Raw genomic sequence first — 17,647 nt, forward strand, 5'->3', positions numbered from 1 at the left:
GATGGCTCGACCTGGGTGACAAATATTCTATGAGTACAATGTGTGACTGCATCTAAATTTATAATAAGTAAGGATGGCACAGCTAATAATTGTGTTTACATCAAGAGAAAATGAATGTGTGTGACAATAACTTTCTCTTAACAGTTTCATTATTAAGTTATGGTTGTACTTCTTCGTTGGGATCCACTTCAGTTAGCCTATGTACATAACATTAACACTATCAAGGCATCACACTAAAAACCCATGACTATGTCTGTGGTCTCTCTAGTTTCCCTCACTCGTCGCATGTATACGCATGTGACTTCGTAACACTTCCTTCCGCGAGGAACGGTAAGGACAATGCTCACACGCAAAAGGCTTTTCTCCGGTATGAATACGAATATGTTTTTTTAAATCACAATTTTGAGAACAGCGAAAGTTGCAGTGGGGACAAGGATATGGCTTTTCTCCAGTGTGTGTTCTTTCATGTCGCAATAAGTTACATTTAATATTGGTAGTGTAGGGACAGTAAAGACACTGATGACTCTTGATAGCACCACTGCCAGCAGCACCCACACTGGAAAACACACTGCTGGACAGTTTGCTCCACAGGTCTACTGATGATGCTTCCTCGCCACGTCTTGCTTCTGAACGGTTCATCAGCACCTGCCAGAAAAATAGGACAATAATACAATTTTGCTGCACAATGGCATCAAATGAACAGATGTATACATAAGCATCCTTTAATTTATTTCATTTTATGGTTAAACATGAAACAAGAAAACCTAATCAGTTGAAATAACACATAAGATATACACAAAATCTCTACCACGAAAATCTCAAGAAAAAAAGAGCATACTGTATATACAGTACAATATGTTTGTTTGTGTCTGTACATGTGTTTGTGTACATATCAAAGTGTTGCACTAGAGTATTGTACTAAAAGACAGTTAATCTCTGCTTCACAGCCTCGTTCTCACAAATGTTAGACAAAATATGGAATAATATGATGTAATAGTTTACAGCCACGGTTACGACGTTACATTAAGTTTTTTTTAAATAACTCTTCATTCAGTGAGCTTAGGTAATAAATAACAACAGGTTAATGATGTCATCATTAATTATGTCAACAGTATAAGCCGCATGAAGTTCATTCACAAGATATTTCCTCTTTTTGCACCACACAGTTTATCAGATTGTAACTCCATTACTATTTGCACACATTTCATTCTTATTATACTCATAAAATTTATGTTTTGGTTCATAATACAGTACCTTCATCATAACCAAACAAGTCTTTCAAAAAAGAGAAATTGTATAGAGAAATTTAATAGAGTGCAAGATTTTGGTGTTTTCTAATGAGCATGCATCCAAAACAGTTCATTTTAAAACAATAAATAATTATTGAACTAGTAAGTATATCTACATTCCATATTTCCAAATTAGAAAAATTAGAGTATAAAAATATACTGTAAATACAATGAACACTGTATTTCTACATAAAACCAAATATGACAATTGTTGCTAAACTGAATGTACTGTATTGCAGACGTGCTTAGTTTCAAACATAAATATGAAACCATTAAATGCATATCTAGGTATACCTTAATTGTGTTGAGACATAATATGGCTCATTAGAGTGCTTTTCCTGGAGCAGCGGTAAGCACACTGAGGACACGGGTAAGGTTTCTCCCCGGTATGAGTACGGACGTGTTTCTTAAGGTTTTCTCTTTGGGTTGCTCGAAATGGACAGTGAGGACATGCATATGGTTTCTCTCCCGTGTGAATACGGGCATGCTTCTTAAGATTTGATGTGATGGGTGTTTTGTAGCGACAGTAGGGGCACTGATGGGTCTTGACAGGAGCTGTGGGAATGCCTTCCAGCCCTGGATTCCTTTCAAGCACCGGATTCCTTTCCAGCCCCGCGACGTTAGTCCACCCGGTATGACCACCGTCACTCCCCGGCATCATCTGTGGGGGATGTTGTGCACCTTAGTAATGTAACCGAAAATATCACGTGTCGATTTGAGAGTAGCTTATTAGTTGCTCTACTAGGTGCTAGATACATGTGAGCATATACTGTAATTGTTATCATCATTACCCAGCTTCGCACGGGCTGCAGTAATATATATTTTTTAACAATAATGCATACATCATTAATACTACACCATCTGCACGATAATCTTCACTACATCAAGTATAATATCATCGAAACTACATCAGCTTCACTCTCATTTACACTACATCAACTACACTATCACTTTTAGGTATAGCTCCTGGCACTCTTCCCCGCCTTCCCATTTTGTTAATTAGTTTATATATTGAATGTTTTTATTTTTTCTTAACCAAATCTAAAAAAGTTACAATGAGGTGCACACCCACAGTATGCATGCAAAGTTTCAGCCCTCGAGGTTTCATGTTCATGGTCTTAAGAGCAAAGTCAATGAGTGAGTAACACACATATGCAAAAAAATTCTCCCAATACATATGAATTTTTTGTATTGTACATATCTAAGTTGGCTTGGCATTATTATTTAGGCACATCCAGATAATAAATGTCTTCTTAACACAAACACACACACACACACACACATACACGCTCGTAATGTTCTGTAATTGATATCATGTCAACTTTGAATCATTAATGTGACCCGCAAATAAATGAGCTTCCTTTCATCATATATTACTAAAATATGTGTCTTATTCCTCACGTTTTTAATACTTATGATAATCAATAACTAATTTTGACCAACAAGAAATTTTTTGCATGCATCATACAGATCTGTGAGCACCAATCTTGACTGACTGTCTATAGGGCAGGGGTTCTCAAGCATTTTCCAGTGAGACCCCATCTAATACATACTTTTATACGTATTTAACTGAAAAAAAAGGGGGAGGGGGGAATATATTACTGTACATATTGTAATTGAGAAGTCCAAAAGTAAACACAGCTAGAAACAGGTTACAACTCTGTCACGTTTAATATGTGACATATTATATTGTCTTTTTGGTGTAGTCTGACTAGCCCAAAAAATTAATTTTAGCCTCCCTATGCCAATGCAGCTTTTCATTTTTTTTATCTAATGGAGTCATGCAAAAATTATTAAGTTTGTACAGGTTGACTATCAAAAATCCGGCAACCTCGGGACCTGAGGAGTGCCGGATTTTCGAAAATGCCGGAAAACTGATGGTTATATTTGCTGTATAAGTTTAACAGAAAATGACTATCTGTACAGTCCTTTAAACAAAGAAAATTAAACACTTAAGTTAGGATAATATAATTGACATTGCTGGATTCCTTGTAAGACCAGGAATATTTTGAATATAAATGTCATATATTTTGCACAAAAGATAACATATTTACTCAGAGTAAACATTACGTCTAAAATTTGTATGTCTAATGCAAAATCTATGATGTTTATATTCAAAATGATCATCGAATTGTAAGAATTCCAGCAATGTAAATTATATTCTGGCCAGGTAATTTGTATGAATTTTATGAGCTAAAACAAATATCTTCAGTTAATAAAAAAAAATATTCTTCACGACGCTATCTGTCAATCAAAGTACCCCAACTTGCCTCCTCCCTCTTCCAACCGCGCTAGATAGTCGGTCGGTCCCAACCCTCCCCCCACACCCTCCATCTTCCATCCCTACCAGAGAAATGTTGGGTGAAAAAACTAATTTTAACTTTTAGTAATAAATAATACCTCAAACTAAAGTTAGGATAATATAATTGACATTGCTGGATTCCTTATAAGACCAGGAATATTTTGAATATAAATGTCATATATCTTGCACAAAAGATAACATATTTATTCAGAGTAAACATTATATCTAAAATTTGTATGTCTAATGCAAAATCTATGATGTTTATATTCAAAATGATCATCAAATTGTAAGAATTCCAGCAATGTAAATTATATTCTGGCCGGGTAATTTGTATGAATTTTATGAGCTAAAACATATATCTTCATTAAATAAACAAAGAAATATTTGAAAATGCGCTCCGAAATCCATGCTGGAAAACTGAAGGTTCCGGTTTATCGATTGCCGGATTTTTGATGGTCAACCTGTATCTACTTGCTTACGAAATGTCAGATTTTCTTAGATTTTCTCATCCTCGTCACTTCATATGTTCCCTGCGAGCTTCGTCACCATCCTGCCATGTACTGTACGCCACAGCCACACTTTATAATAAACTCTTTTATTGCCAGTCGATATATTTTTCATAATGTTACCCTAAAAATTACCTTAGAGAAAAATAATCTTGAAAGTGTCACTTTAGACTAAAAACAATAACATAATGAATTTGAAAGCTGTCATAATATGATGAAGTACGTACAGTACAGTACTTCAACTCAACTTGCACTTCAACAATAACAGAACTGAGCATCCAGAAGTTTAATGGAACCAGAAAAAACACAATTATATTAATCACAGGACCATTTATTTATTGCCACAGTCACTGAAATTAAAAGTTTATATTAATATTTACAGCTTTGTATATAAGCTGAACTTAACTGTGATAGAGTAATATTTATGAAACAAATGAATCATCAACTAAATTCGGCCCAATGTCTTACTTTCTCAGCACCTGTAGTACACACAAGTTGATTGTTTGCTGGTTGTTAGGTGTCATGTAATTCTTTCAGGAATATATGGAATTATGTTAAAGCTTGAAACATATACAGTAGTAATAATCAATGAAAAGGATGAAAATGTAACTGCCACCGTGATGTCACGGTTCACCCAACAGCTACCACTCAACTTCTACGAACTGTAATGGTTGCTGATTATGTAAAAGTGGATGAAACTTAGCTGTTAAGTCAGTTCTGGTTACTGTATATACTTTTCCATAATACATAAAAATACCCTTTTCATGTGACAACTGCATAGTATAAACTGGTTGCCTATTAGATATGCATTACCAACAAGGAATCAGTTTATCCATGCACCAGTGCTTCCCTCGCCATCATATCTTGCCCATTATCTCGTGTTAACAATTCAGATGTTTCATTATCAAAGAAGTGAAACACTTCAATGCTGTTTGATAAAAAAGTGACGAGTAAATTAAACCTCTCACCCAAGCATAATGTATTCAATAAAATATACAACAAGCTTGACTATGATGACATCGTGCGGTATGTTATACTACATTGCTATAAATGAGTCACCACAAAAAAAATAAATTAATATGTTGGTGTAAACTACTTCAGTGTTGGAATAAAATAATGTTAATGATATTAAGTTTCTTCATATCAACATCACTTTCTCAAAACATGTTACTCCTCTGTCTGTTCTATTATGGCTCTGAAAGTTCTTTACATGAAAAATTGGTATATTCTTAGTATCATTTAAAGTTAACGTCATCAAATATTTCCTGTGTTACAAAAAGCAGAATACAGGTGCACAGTACCATATACTGTAAGTGTAATTAACGCGTATGGGTCAGAATATGTCGTTTAAGACTAGTGCTGACAGCAGTTTGATAAGAACAATGTGGACAGGAAAAAGGCTTTTCTCCGGTGTGAATACGAATGTGTCTCTTAAGGTCGCTGTTAGCAACAGCCTCGTAAGGACAATATGGACAGGAATATGGCTTTTCCCCCGTGTGAGTTCGGTAATGAACAATCCAATGGGAGCGATTAGTGGTGGTGTAGGGGCAGACAGGGCACTGATGCAGCTTCCTGCTAACGGCTGTGTTCCTCCCGCGGCCCGCAGCTGTTCCTCCTCCTCCGCTGTACTGCTCAGCCTCACTATTCAGCCCCACCTGTAAGCGACACCTTCCTTATTCATTGTTTACATGTTCAACATAAAATTTATATGCATATTAACAATACTTTCCTTGTCCACAAGTTCAGCGTAAAATGTACATGATTCTTTAAAACACTAACATTTCTTCTTGTCAGTTAAAAGCTTATCACATGTTTACAGTTACATAATCATTGCAAAATCGTGAATCTAAAAGAATAAACGTGGAAATGCATGTATAACAATGATACGATGTGTTCAGATTTCCGCTTGAGAATTGTGACTCTGCAGTTCAGTGAATCCTGCATTTCTTTTCATGTAGGTGTACTAATTTGAAGGGTAACACCAACCGATGTCTTTTGCAGTGAAATTAAAGTGTTGGAAATCTTTAAAGGTTGAGTGATTGTGTAAATGTCACAATTTCAATGCAATTTTTTTTTTATGTACCGGTAACAAGTAAAAAAACAAACAGAAAACAATAACATTCACTTAAACTGTTTAATGAAGTATGTAAACATCAACAATGTCAGAGAGCTAAGACTTTTTGCAAACATCGCTATTAAAGACTAAATTATGATTTCTAGCATTGTTGAAGATACCGTTCTAATACATTAAGAACCGACAAGGCCAAATACCGGTATATAATTTTTATATCAGAGGTCTGTACTGCTGTACATCAGTCACGTCAAGGATAACAATAGATACACTCACATGTGTTTGTAAAATTTAATATCGAAGTCTCAATTTTTGCTGATGAATAAGCAAACAATTGCAATATTTTTCCGAGGGGATTTCAGTCAATAGAAAATACTGTACAGATGAACTGGAATTTAAGTTGAACCACTTCCATAATGTTCATGCTGAGTACCAACTTTGTATTGCATCCTGATTCAAATAAATCCCTCCTTTGCCATTAGCACATTGAATACATAAAATGTATCTGAAAAAATAAACGGTACAAAGAAACTGCAGGCAGATTCACGTAAATTGTACATACCGTGTTGTTCAAAATTGTTTATTAATCACCATTAGTATTAAAAGTACAGGTGTTAAAAATTTGGGGGAGTCAAACATGTTCTGAACCTCTGTATGATCTGAATCTTAGATGGCTGTCTGTGGCCGCCAATCACAATACAAATAGGGAGATCTTTTATTTATTATGAGTGAATGATGCAAGGATCTCAGCCCAAAACTCCCAATTGACGACATGGAGGGGAAAGCTTACTCATATTTTGATGCTGTGACAATGTGGTGTTCATAATCCATTGTTTACCTATCATTTCTCATAAAATGTAGGTTCACAGTGCATATTACTGTATACAGTTTTGCAAATTGCATTTTTTTACAAAATACTGTATTGATATTTTTAGGTGTTGTACCATTTCCTAATGGCACAGATTCTCATTTATTACATGCTATTACCAATAATAGACATTATTTTGAGAAAAACGATGTTGTTAATTGTTTTGGGTATTACCAACTAAGCATTAATCATTCTATGCTTGGATGGAGAGCAGCCATCCTGGTGGGTGTAGGATCAACTCCAAACTCACTGCACCATGTTAGATGTCAAGGATGGAAGGAAATACTAGAGTGATGGCTGGCATTTTACTGTGGGATCCTTACATGACTCTTGGCTGTTACATACTCAATCCCTGGAGTCAGGCCCGTCTTTTAGGGGGGGCGAACAGGGGCGACCGCCTGGGGCCCCGTGGGGCCCAGCAGTAGACCCAGTGACCTCGGACACATTACCTGTTGACTGGTTAATCTGACCTGACGGCTTATGCCACCATCGCAACCTTGACCTTACCACCCATAGTGACAGTCCCATGGGGGTTGGTGGGGGTGGGTTCCGCTGACCGCATAATCTGACACCAGTGTGGGGCCCCGCAGTGGTTGAGTTGCCCCAGGCCCCGCACCCTCCTAGGGACGGCCCTGCTTGGAGTTCACAGTCCACGCACCGCACACCGACCACTCCTCTGCTGCCAAGCAATGCCCAACTCTCATACTCTCACAGAAATGTTAATTTATTCAGTAAACCCTCACAATTATGCTTTCTCTTTATACATGATTTGCATTTAAATGATGACTAAATATAGTACAGGGTTAAATATTATTGTACTTGATGGTTATACAGGGTACAATATATGCATGACCTACAATTTGTACATTACAGCACTTTATTCTAGGTTATGGTCATCAAGTGGTGTAGGCAGCTGTCATATTTGTAACCTTCCCAGCAGACCCTTTCACAAAATGTGATCTTTACTGGATCATGTTAACATTTTTGTGAAAGTCACAGTTAATGTGTACAGTGTACTTAACCCTTTCAATCCTACACACAGGACCAGAGACTTATGCAAGTATGAGTTATGGGATGATGTTTCTGCCACATTTTAAATATCCTGGAGTGACCATGAGTCATATAATGATGCCATATGCCACAAAACAATACAATATTAATTCTCCCACAAAAATTCAATGCTCGGGACACAAAATAAGACTGACCTTAGGATAGAATATTTATGAACTTCTTTACAATAACCTCCCTACAAAACACCTTTTAATTTGGGGAACTTACAGTAATGGTGGACAATCGAATCACAAGGTCTCCTTCCTACATAATTTAATTACTACTGTATACTGCACTGTACTGTGAGTGTACCTTAACAAAACATATATTCTTGGTTACTGCTAATAACTCCCCAGGAAGCTCAGATGGGTACTGGGTGTGTGGAATATTAATGTTTGACAATAGAAAAGACCTCTAACATTGACGATTTTATCTCAGATGGCTCCCAGTAGTGCATTACAATAATGGATTAAAATATTCTGATGAATGCCAGATCCTGTGGAAAATGTTATCCATTACTGTACTGTAATGGAAGAGGCAACTCACTTGTCATGGAGTAGATGGTGAAATTTGAACTTGGAGAAAGCAGGAATTATTTATTGATCTTTGTTTCAAACTCACAGGGTTATCTTCAAAGAGCTACTGTACATGACAATGAAAGTTGGGGGCATTACCATATACAGTATATACCACAGGTAGATAGAACATTCATTAATTCTGAATTTATACTAATTCATTAGCTTTCGAAGCTGCAAATCTGTCAAAATTACCCCACATATGTTGCATCAGTTTGGGAAAATTGGATGGCATAGGAGGTGCATGTAGCTGTTTGGCATCTCTCAGACAAAGCTACCTTTCAGTTCACTTTTATCAGCCCTTGTGAGTGCATACCGTGGTACATTTTTGTACAGTATATACACTTTCGCTTTTTATTACCAGTACAGTATGGGTTTGAAAGAACCCTACGAACTTTCTGGTTGGTAAGAAAGGAAGCAGAAAATCTACAGTGAAGCCCAGAGAGAAATACAAGAACCTCTCTATCACTGATATGGTCAAAGTTCCACATTAAATCCAGCACCTTCTACAATACAAATAAATTGAAGGATAAGCTTTGTGCCTACCCACTAAAGTAAGATGAGCTAAAAAATGGAACAGAGAAAAGAAAGAGAGTGACAAAAGCCAGAAACACCCAGGTAGAGGAAACAGTTCTCTAGTGGCAAAGTATGAACAAAAGAAGTCAGAGGGTGGAATTCTGTACAGGGTAATGAGATTGAGTCTTCTTTTGAATACTTAACCCAAAATTTTGGAATCAAAGGTTTCCAAGCTAGTGCTGGATAGTGCTACTGCTTTTGAGAATGCCAGAGCCTGTGGGTTAAGAAAGTGATGGGCAAAACTCACAGGGCCATTAAGAGCAGCATTGAACAGTTTCATACCACAGAAGCCTATTATCTGTTCCCTGTACCTCACACCTTAAAGGTATGAAATGTCTCGGTTAATGGCACCTATGTTATAGTTTGTCTCGAACCCAACCTCAGGGAACTTATCAATACCTGATGTTTTTGGCTCCAAGAAATTTTGATCATTATTATATGTACTGTATTATTTCATTCCAGCTGCATGCATCACTGATAATTATATAAAGATAAAGATAAAAATATCATATGCAGGGACAGTACATGTAACATTATTACAGTATTTCTAAATGCAGTATAAAATGCAGGGGAAATTATTTTGATAAAATTGATTTTATTGTTAAAACACATAGATGAAACACTGACAAATCAAGAGAAAAATCTTGAAAACTTTATTATTGGACACAGTATAATTACTGGTACAGTACCACAATCAAACTCCTGTGCAATGGAACATCTGAAACCATAGACAATTGGTAACCTTTTGTGTTCATTACAGTCTTGTATTCAACAATAATAGAAAAAAATCCATTATACCTGTATTCCCTTATTTGTTTGTTGACATACAATATATTTCAAATACTGTATACAGTAGTATCATACACAAAACTCACATTTTTAGATTTTTTTATAAATCTACATTCCAGTTGTACAAAGAATACTGTACTGTAATTGATGTTTGTTGAAAACAGAAAAAAAAGACTCCGTAAATATAATACCGACATTATGAGTAGCGAATATCTTCCCTAACTGTTATTAAAACAAAAAGTTAATAAGCTGCACTTTGAGCATTAACAGTTTCATAAAAATTCTAGCTACCTGTACTAGTACAGTATACCATATGTAATATGTTATCATCTAAATACAGTATTGCATTGCCTTACATGAAAATTCTTAGTAAACAGAGTACAGTGTTGTACTTCAGCTAAATGAATTAAGCATGCTAAAAATTTCCATCATTATGTGAAAATTACTATGAATCAATAGGGATTATGAAGTCAAATTAACCTTTTCTAAGTGACCACGAAGATGCCTATTTAGATTCCCTTTCATGGCAGACTGATAAGGACAATGTGGACAAGAGTAAGGCTTCTCACCAGTGTGAGTACGAATATGCCTTTTCAGATTACTACCATCAATAGTGTCATATGGGCAATGAGGACATGAGAACGACTTCTCTCCAGTGTGTGAGCGGATATGTCTCTTCAACTGGCTATATTCAACAGCCATGTATGGACATTGTGGGCAAGAAAATGTATTCTCCCAGCTATGAGTGAGGCAGTGTTCTAGAAGGTGGGTTTCTTGGTTGGTGGTGTAGGGGCAGTGAGGACATCGATGTAGCTTGGTGTTGATGGGGAAGGTGTTGTCCAGACCCATCTCTCCTTCACCCGGAGGATCCACATCGCCACTCTCCTGCACCATCTGTGGGGGATGCCCGTCTTATTCAGAGTAACTATGGTCACCATTAAACAAACATACAATACAGAACCATTAGTAAGCTACTGTACAGTATATGTGATTCACACTGAGAAATTTCTTGAGAGGTTGAAAAGTAATGAAACATTAGATTTTTAAGGGAAAAAATCTTTATTTATATATTGTTCTTCACATTAAAACAAAAATTATACAAAATTAACTTGGTATCTACGTCAGAATTGTTGTACAAACAAACCAAAGAAAATATATCGGTAATATACAACTTACGCCCAGATCATTCATCTCCTTCATAAGGTCATGGAAGGAACCCAGATTTGGGCACTGAGTGTAAATAACGTCCATTTATAATTTCAGTATACCAGTGATCATAAAACCAGCTTCCTTCAGTAATAACTATTTTCAATAATGAATGAAAAGCATGTTCCAATATTAATTCAATTCTATATTTGTACAATACTGTAAAGTACAGTACCATATCAAAACTCCACCAGTATAATAAAAAAAGAGAATTTGAGATATATTAAATTACAAATAGCTAAACAGTTGTTATTAAAATTACCTGTTAAGCAGAGAGAGAGAGAGAGAGAGAGAGAGAGAGAGAGAGAGAGAGAGAACTGTTACAGTAATAGTTTCAATACACTTTACATACATGCATATTTCTTTATAATTTTAAACTGGTCTACACACTGTATTAGTGTACAGAGATGATCATGTAGATAAATAATATAACCCACGAAGAACATCATCAGTAATAATGTAATGTAAGCTAATCAAATGTAGGTAACGTTTGGTTATCTTAAGATAATGAAGAATATCTTACGTGAAATTTGATAAATTTACCTGAAATTACTGGTTAATACTGTTCACTAATTTCCATGGCATTAGAACAGTACGAACAAACAAAATGATACATAAGTCACAAACAGACTGTTACATTTTATGGCTCAATAAGATTGTTATCCATAAAATGCAAGATATATCACTATATAGGGTACTGTATTGAAAAAAATATATATATACAGTATATTGATCTGAGAACAGTTTGCTGAACATCAAAAGTACAACATTTATGGTAGGATATTGATCTAGATGCTCTACTCAGGAAGCAATATTACACAGGCCTGTCAAGACACAATAACACATCTATATACTGTGAATTAGAATATGTTTCTTCAGGTCATAATTATTAGCAGTCTGGTAGAGACAGTGAGGACACGAATACTGCTTATCTCCAGTATGGATTTTCATGTGTCTTTTCAAATGGCTACTGATTGTAGCTTGATATGGACAATGTAGACAATTGTATGGCCTTTCTCCAGTATGCACACGAAGATGAATTTTAAGATTGCCATTTTGGGTACAACGAAATGGGCAGTGAGGGCAAGCAAAAGGCTTCTCTCCTGTGTGTATTCGCATATGATTTCTTAAATGGGAGGCCTGGCAGGTTGTGTAGGTACAGAAAGTGCATTGACGTATCCTGCTGCTGTTGAGAAGCTTGTTCCCGCTGTCTACCACTCTGTTCCCGTCAGTCAACTGAGCGTCTGCATCCAGCCTCACCTGTAGAAAATGCCCGTCTTATTGAAGTTCAAAGTAGCAAATAAATATGGAAAAACAAGCTTGCAAGTCAATATTGTTCCCTTGTATATGTCAAATAATAGCATTATACACTGCCTAAAGTTTAAACTATCTTATTCCTGCAATGATAGTTATTCACTAACCGGTAATTTCTTTAAGGTACGAGGAGTTGTTGCATCAACTTTGAGGAATAAATCACTCTTTCCTTTGTTGAATCGTCTCATGCGTAGACCAGTACATGTACTGTACTGTATACAGTATTTAGTGAGGTAAATTTTCTCCATAAATAATGGAGGGTGCTCATCTGATTCATAAAGCCAAGTAAAATAACATGACAATATGCTATACTGTACTCTCATCAGGTAGTAAATCTAATAAATATGGCTGTTTTAAATTAATTTTACAAACATTTACAGATTACCGAATGAGAAGTGTGATGCATTATGTTTTGACACTTTCAGCTTTGGTGGGTTATAATGCCAGGTAACATATATTGTATAGAGTCCTTAAAGTTATAAAGGAAAATAAAGATCATTTATTGTGTATTAGGGTAAATTTCCTTGATATACATGTACAGTACAATTGATATGAACGAAATAGAAATAAGAGTGTCAGTGCATTATTACTTCTTTTAATAAAGACTAATAAAACAGAAGTGACAAAAAATTATTAGGTCTACAGTATTTCAGCCCATTACTGGCATGTAAGCCTGTACACTGAATATTGTTGAGCATAATCTTCCACAAACTTGAACACCTATCATATCTATCTCATAGTGGTAAACAATGCAGTACAGCACACAGCTTACACCTTAACAAACTTGGTTACAATTTTATTAATTATAACTCCCATACGTTCAATCATGTATACTACTGTATTAAAATTTTTGACATACAGTACGCTTTCATATGTACAGCAAACACACTATTGATTGATGCTATAATCTCTTATCAAGGTTCGAAAAGTTCTTTCATATCATTATCCTTTTTTTAAATTTGTACAGTTTAACACTATTCACAAATAATTTTATTTTCTTATGTAAGTTATAATACTGTATGTGTGTGCCTTTATTTCTTGTTAGTTTTTCCATGGGTTCTTCATTGACTCATCGTTTTATTGCAGTAAATACAAATCTGGCGGAGAATTAAAACTACTAGTCTGAAAATCACCCATAGTGCAAACCACAAGAGCCACCAAAACCTAAACTAACCACAAGAACCAACTAAGACTAACCACAAGAATTAACCAAAACTAACCTAAGCAACCCACAAGCATTAACAAAACCTAACTTTTAACTTTATGATCTTATGGTACTTAATGTTGGTTGTGTTCATTGGGTTGCTATGGTCTGCTTTTCATGTGGTTTCAAGATTGCTATATCCTTGCTTCACTACCTGATTTATATTCTTTTCATTAAAACAAGCATATTGATGAAGATCCCATTAAGGAGTAAAGTAATAAATTGGGCCAATTACAGTACAGTACAGTAAATTAGTTCCCCAAAAGTCTTATACTGTACAGTACACCAAATATATTGAAAATATTCATAGATTATGAGGAAGAAATTATAAGCCAAAGGAAGCAAACAATGTGTTGTGTAAAAAAAAAAAAAAAATTGATGGATGTCGCCTGTCATATGCAACTTGAAGTATGTATTTAGATGCTTGGTATGTGTTTAAAGAGATAATAATACCTGTAATGTACTGTATTGTAATATGCAGAAATTGCAATTGCAAAGGGGGAATACTGTATTATACTGTATAAAACTTCTGTAGATCAGGATAAAAAACTAAGAAAATTTCCAAGCAGCTGACATAAATTATAAATACTTAAGGTGGTTGTATAACCTTGCCCACAAGTCAAACTCACTAACATGGTTACCTGCCACTAGGATATACATTTGTGAATAGTGACAGATCTTGTACAGCTACTCCAAAATATCAATACCTGCATTTGGCAACTTGCATTTCTAAGATCCCTTTACTGGAATTATCTCCATCAAACAAAATTAATCAGCAAAGTGTGAATGAAGGTGGATAGTCATTTGGTTATTATCTGTTGTTTGATGTGGGCAATGTGGACATTTAAGAGTTGAGTGTGTACGAAGATGGTTTTTCAAATTACTGCTCTGAGTACAACGAAATGGACAGTGAGGGCAAGAATATGGCTTCTCTCCAGTATGCGTTCGAATGTGTTTCTTCAAATCAGTACTTGTAGATGACTGGTGAGGACAATGTGGGCATGCGAATGGTTTCTCCCCAGTGTGGGTTCGTAGATGTATCTTTAAATTTCCATTTCGTGAACAGCGAAAGGGACAATGAGGGCAGGAAAACGGCTTCTCCCCTGTATGAGTGCGGGCGTGATTTTCCATGTGGGAAAGATGGGTAGTAGTGTATGGGCAGATGGGGCATCTGGTTATCTTACTGGTTGTCGAGAAACTCTTCTCGAATCTTGCATCTCCTCCTGAAGTCGTCAGGCCATCACTGTCGCACATTACCTGTAGGGGACGCCCGTCTTATTCATGGTAATTAAATACAGGCAATGCACAGGTGATATCTTTAAGTGGAATGAAATGTAGACACTATTACATACCTGTATTTCATGAAAAAAGAGCAGGACTGAAGCTGTAATCTACCAGGTTTTACTCTTCCAGCATTTGCCCAAACCTTACAGCAAGTGTTCACATAAACATTGGTCAACACAATATATGAAAACACCCAGTGTCCTATAAAAAAAAATAACAAATTGATAGCTCTTTACCTTGCTATGGTTTGTATCATGAATTAAATTGTTGGCATTTAACAAAATTTCCTTCTATAGAGTGCCCCGGCTCTCACTGTAGGCTCAGCCATGTCAATATTGTTGTTGTTTTGGGTTACTTTGTATTTCTATTTTCCTGGTTAAATACTGTATACTGTTTCAATCAATCAATAATATATTACATCTACTAAATGTTCAGGAACTTTTACATTCACAATGTTGATGATGAGGAGGGATGCCACACCTAGGGTATGGTTTGTAAGTTAGGTGTAAGAAAAATTTTCTCTGGTTTCCTTAAATTATAGTACAGCACTGTACAATATAATACAGTACTTTCAAACATTTGGATATTTTCATATACTGTACAGTACTCACACTTAGTCAAGCTCATTTATGTTAAATGATCAGCTGTCTTTATACCAAATTATCACACAATTGCCTTTGAAATACTGTACAGTATAGTGATGATACTCAATTGAAATTCACAAAAGAAAAATAACAAGAAAAGGATTAAAAAAGCTAACATTTGTTCTCCCTATACAGTACAGCAGTTGGAACAAAGTATTCCTGCTGACAAATGGCCAAACAGTGAAGTTTTTGCCACACATACATCATGAAATTAAAACTTCTCAGAAAGGACAATTTATTGGTCATCAGATTAACAAAATTATAGAAGCGTTGTGCATTTTTAAAGTACCACTCACTGTTTACACTACTCTTCCTTTTCATAATAATATACAGTACCTATATATCTAATGGTATGTGGATGGTGGCATCTATCAGCTGAATATCCACAGGGGGTTAAAGCAACATTTCTTTAATTCTTTCTCAGTGCACACTTCTTGATGCCCAGCTTTTCCATTAATTCTGGCTGCAAAAACTTTAGCAAATATTCATCTCATCCACACAGATGGTGTTTCAGCTATGCTTTGATAAATAAAAAAAATATATAAAAAAGGAGAAAAGGGTATGTTAATCTATGCCATGAAGATGCTGGAAAACCAACTTTTTGAAGTGAGACAGAATGTAAGACGATGGAAACACAGAAGAAGGCAAATCATTCCACAGTTTGGCTGTGTGAAGAAAGAAGGAACTACTGCAACGGGTTATTCTAGTGTGACCGACATCCACACAGAAACGGTGGGCACCACAGGCAAGATGAGTGTTACGAGCCCACTGCCTTGCTGGCATTATACAGGATGCCAAATCCACTGAACATTGCCCATTAAAGTACCTGTAAAGGAGAGACAGAGTGAAGCAACATTGCAGTGAAGAGAAAAGCAAGAGAGATTATTGACTGAAGAAGGAGAATTAATAAAACAAAATTCCATTGATTTCACCCTATCTAACAGTTGGACAGAAGAAGAACCATCCCAGATATAAGAGCAGTACTCCAAGTTAGGAAGATTGAATCCCTTATAAACCTGAAGCAACTGCACAGGAGTGAAGTACAAGTAGCTTTGGCATCTGTAAAACATCCCCAGGTTTAGCTATATTATAGATTTGTCTTCAATGTGAGGAAGAAATTCAAGAGAATGAGCTTTCCATGAGCATCAACCAAGACAAAGATGGTATAATTGCCAAACAACCTTGTCTCTTTGCCTACATGCCTCCACCTGGGCCATCGATGGCAAGCCCGTCAACAAACCACACTACAGTGGTGAAGACGGAGCTTGAAACGTACGTAGAGGAAGGTGTTCTGCCTTTTGACATCAACCCACTGAAGTATTGGCGTGATATACAAAGCTTCAAAATTCTGAGGCACTTTGCCAAGAGCATTCTAGGCTGCTGTGCAATGTCAGCACCTTCTGAGATAGTGTTTAGCAAAGCTGGTAATTTTTACACTCCTGAGTGAGCTAAGTTGAGCCCAGAAATCTTCCGGGCATTAATGATGATAAAATGTAATTCTGATATGTAGGTATTGGGTTTGTACTTTTGAACTTGGAAATAAAAGTATTTGTATTTTTACATCTTAATTTCAGAAGTATTTGTATTTATATTTGTATTATTGAATTAAGGAATAAAAGTATTTGTATTTGTATTTTTGCATCATAATGTCACAAGTATTTGTATTTGTATTTGACCTCTAAAAATCAGTATTTGATCCAACCCTGACAGACACAGGTATTCTCTTTCCAGGAATGCAAACTTTAACAATATTTCTCCAAATACGATTATAAATTCTGCATTTTTGAAGGGATACACTGAGCATTTATTGATGATTATAGTGTGCTTCAGGTGAACAGCCAAGTAACAGAGTAACTTCAGACATCATCTTCAGTCTGGTGTGACACTTGCTTCAAGATACTCTATTCACTCTTTTCATGAGATCTCATAGTTCCTCCTTATTAATTATGTTGTTCAGCATCTTTCTCAT

At 35.8% G+C, this 17,647-nt stretch overlaps 2 protein-coding genes across 2 annotated transcripts; both read right to left on the reverse strand.

The window, feature by feature from the left end:
• Positions 1–264: 264 nt before the first annotated feature.
• Positions 265–1,260, reverse strand: LOC121873976 (protein krueppel-like). The gene is made up of 2 exons (XM_042377856.1): positions 1,255–1,260; positions 265–645 (listed from the first exon to the last, which is right to left on the reverse strand). The coding sequence occupies exons 1-2, from the start codon at positions 1,258–1,260 to the stop codon at positions 265–267; spliced, it is 387 nt and encodes a 128-aa protein (XP_042233790.1).
• Positions 509–10,958, reverse strand: LOC121873977 (zinc finger protein 513-like). The gene is made up of 4 exons (XM_042377857.1): positions 10,492–10,958; positions 5,518–5,752; positions 1,584–1,970; positions 509–645 (listed from the first exon to the last, which is right to left on the reverse strand). The coding sequence occupies exons 1-3, from the start codon at positions 10,918–10,920 to the stop codon at positions 1,585–1,587; spliced, it is 1,050 nt and encodes a 349-aa protein (XP_042233791.1). The 5' UTR covers positions 10,921–10,958; the 3' UTR covers positions 509–645; position 1,584.
• Between the last annotated feature and the right edge of the window lie 6,689 nt (positions 10,959–17,647).

The sequence above is a fragment of the Homarus americanus genome, unplaced genomic scaffold (genome assembly GCF_018991925.1).
Source record: "Homarus americanus isolate GMGI-L3 unplaced genomic scaffold, GMGI_Hamer_2.0 scaffold25827, whole genome shotgun sequence".
In the NCBI taxonomy this organism is placed as follows: Eukaryota; Metazoa; Arthropoda; class Malacostraca; order Decapoda; family Nephropidae; genus Homarus; species Homarus americanus.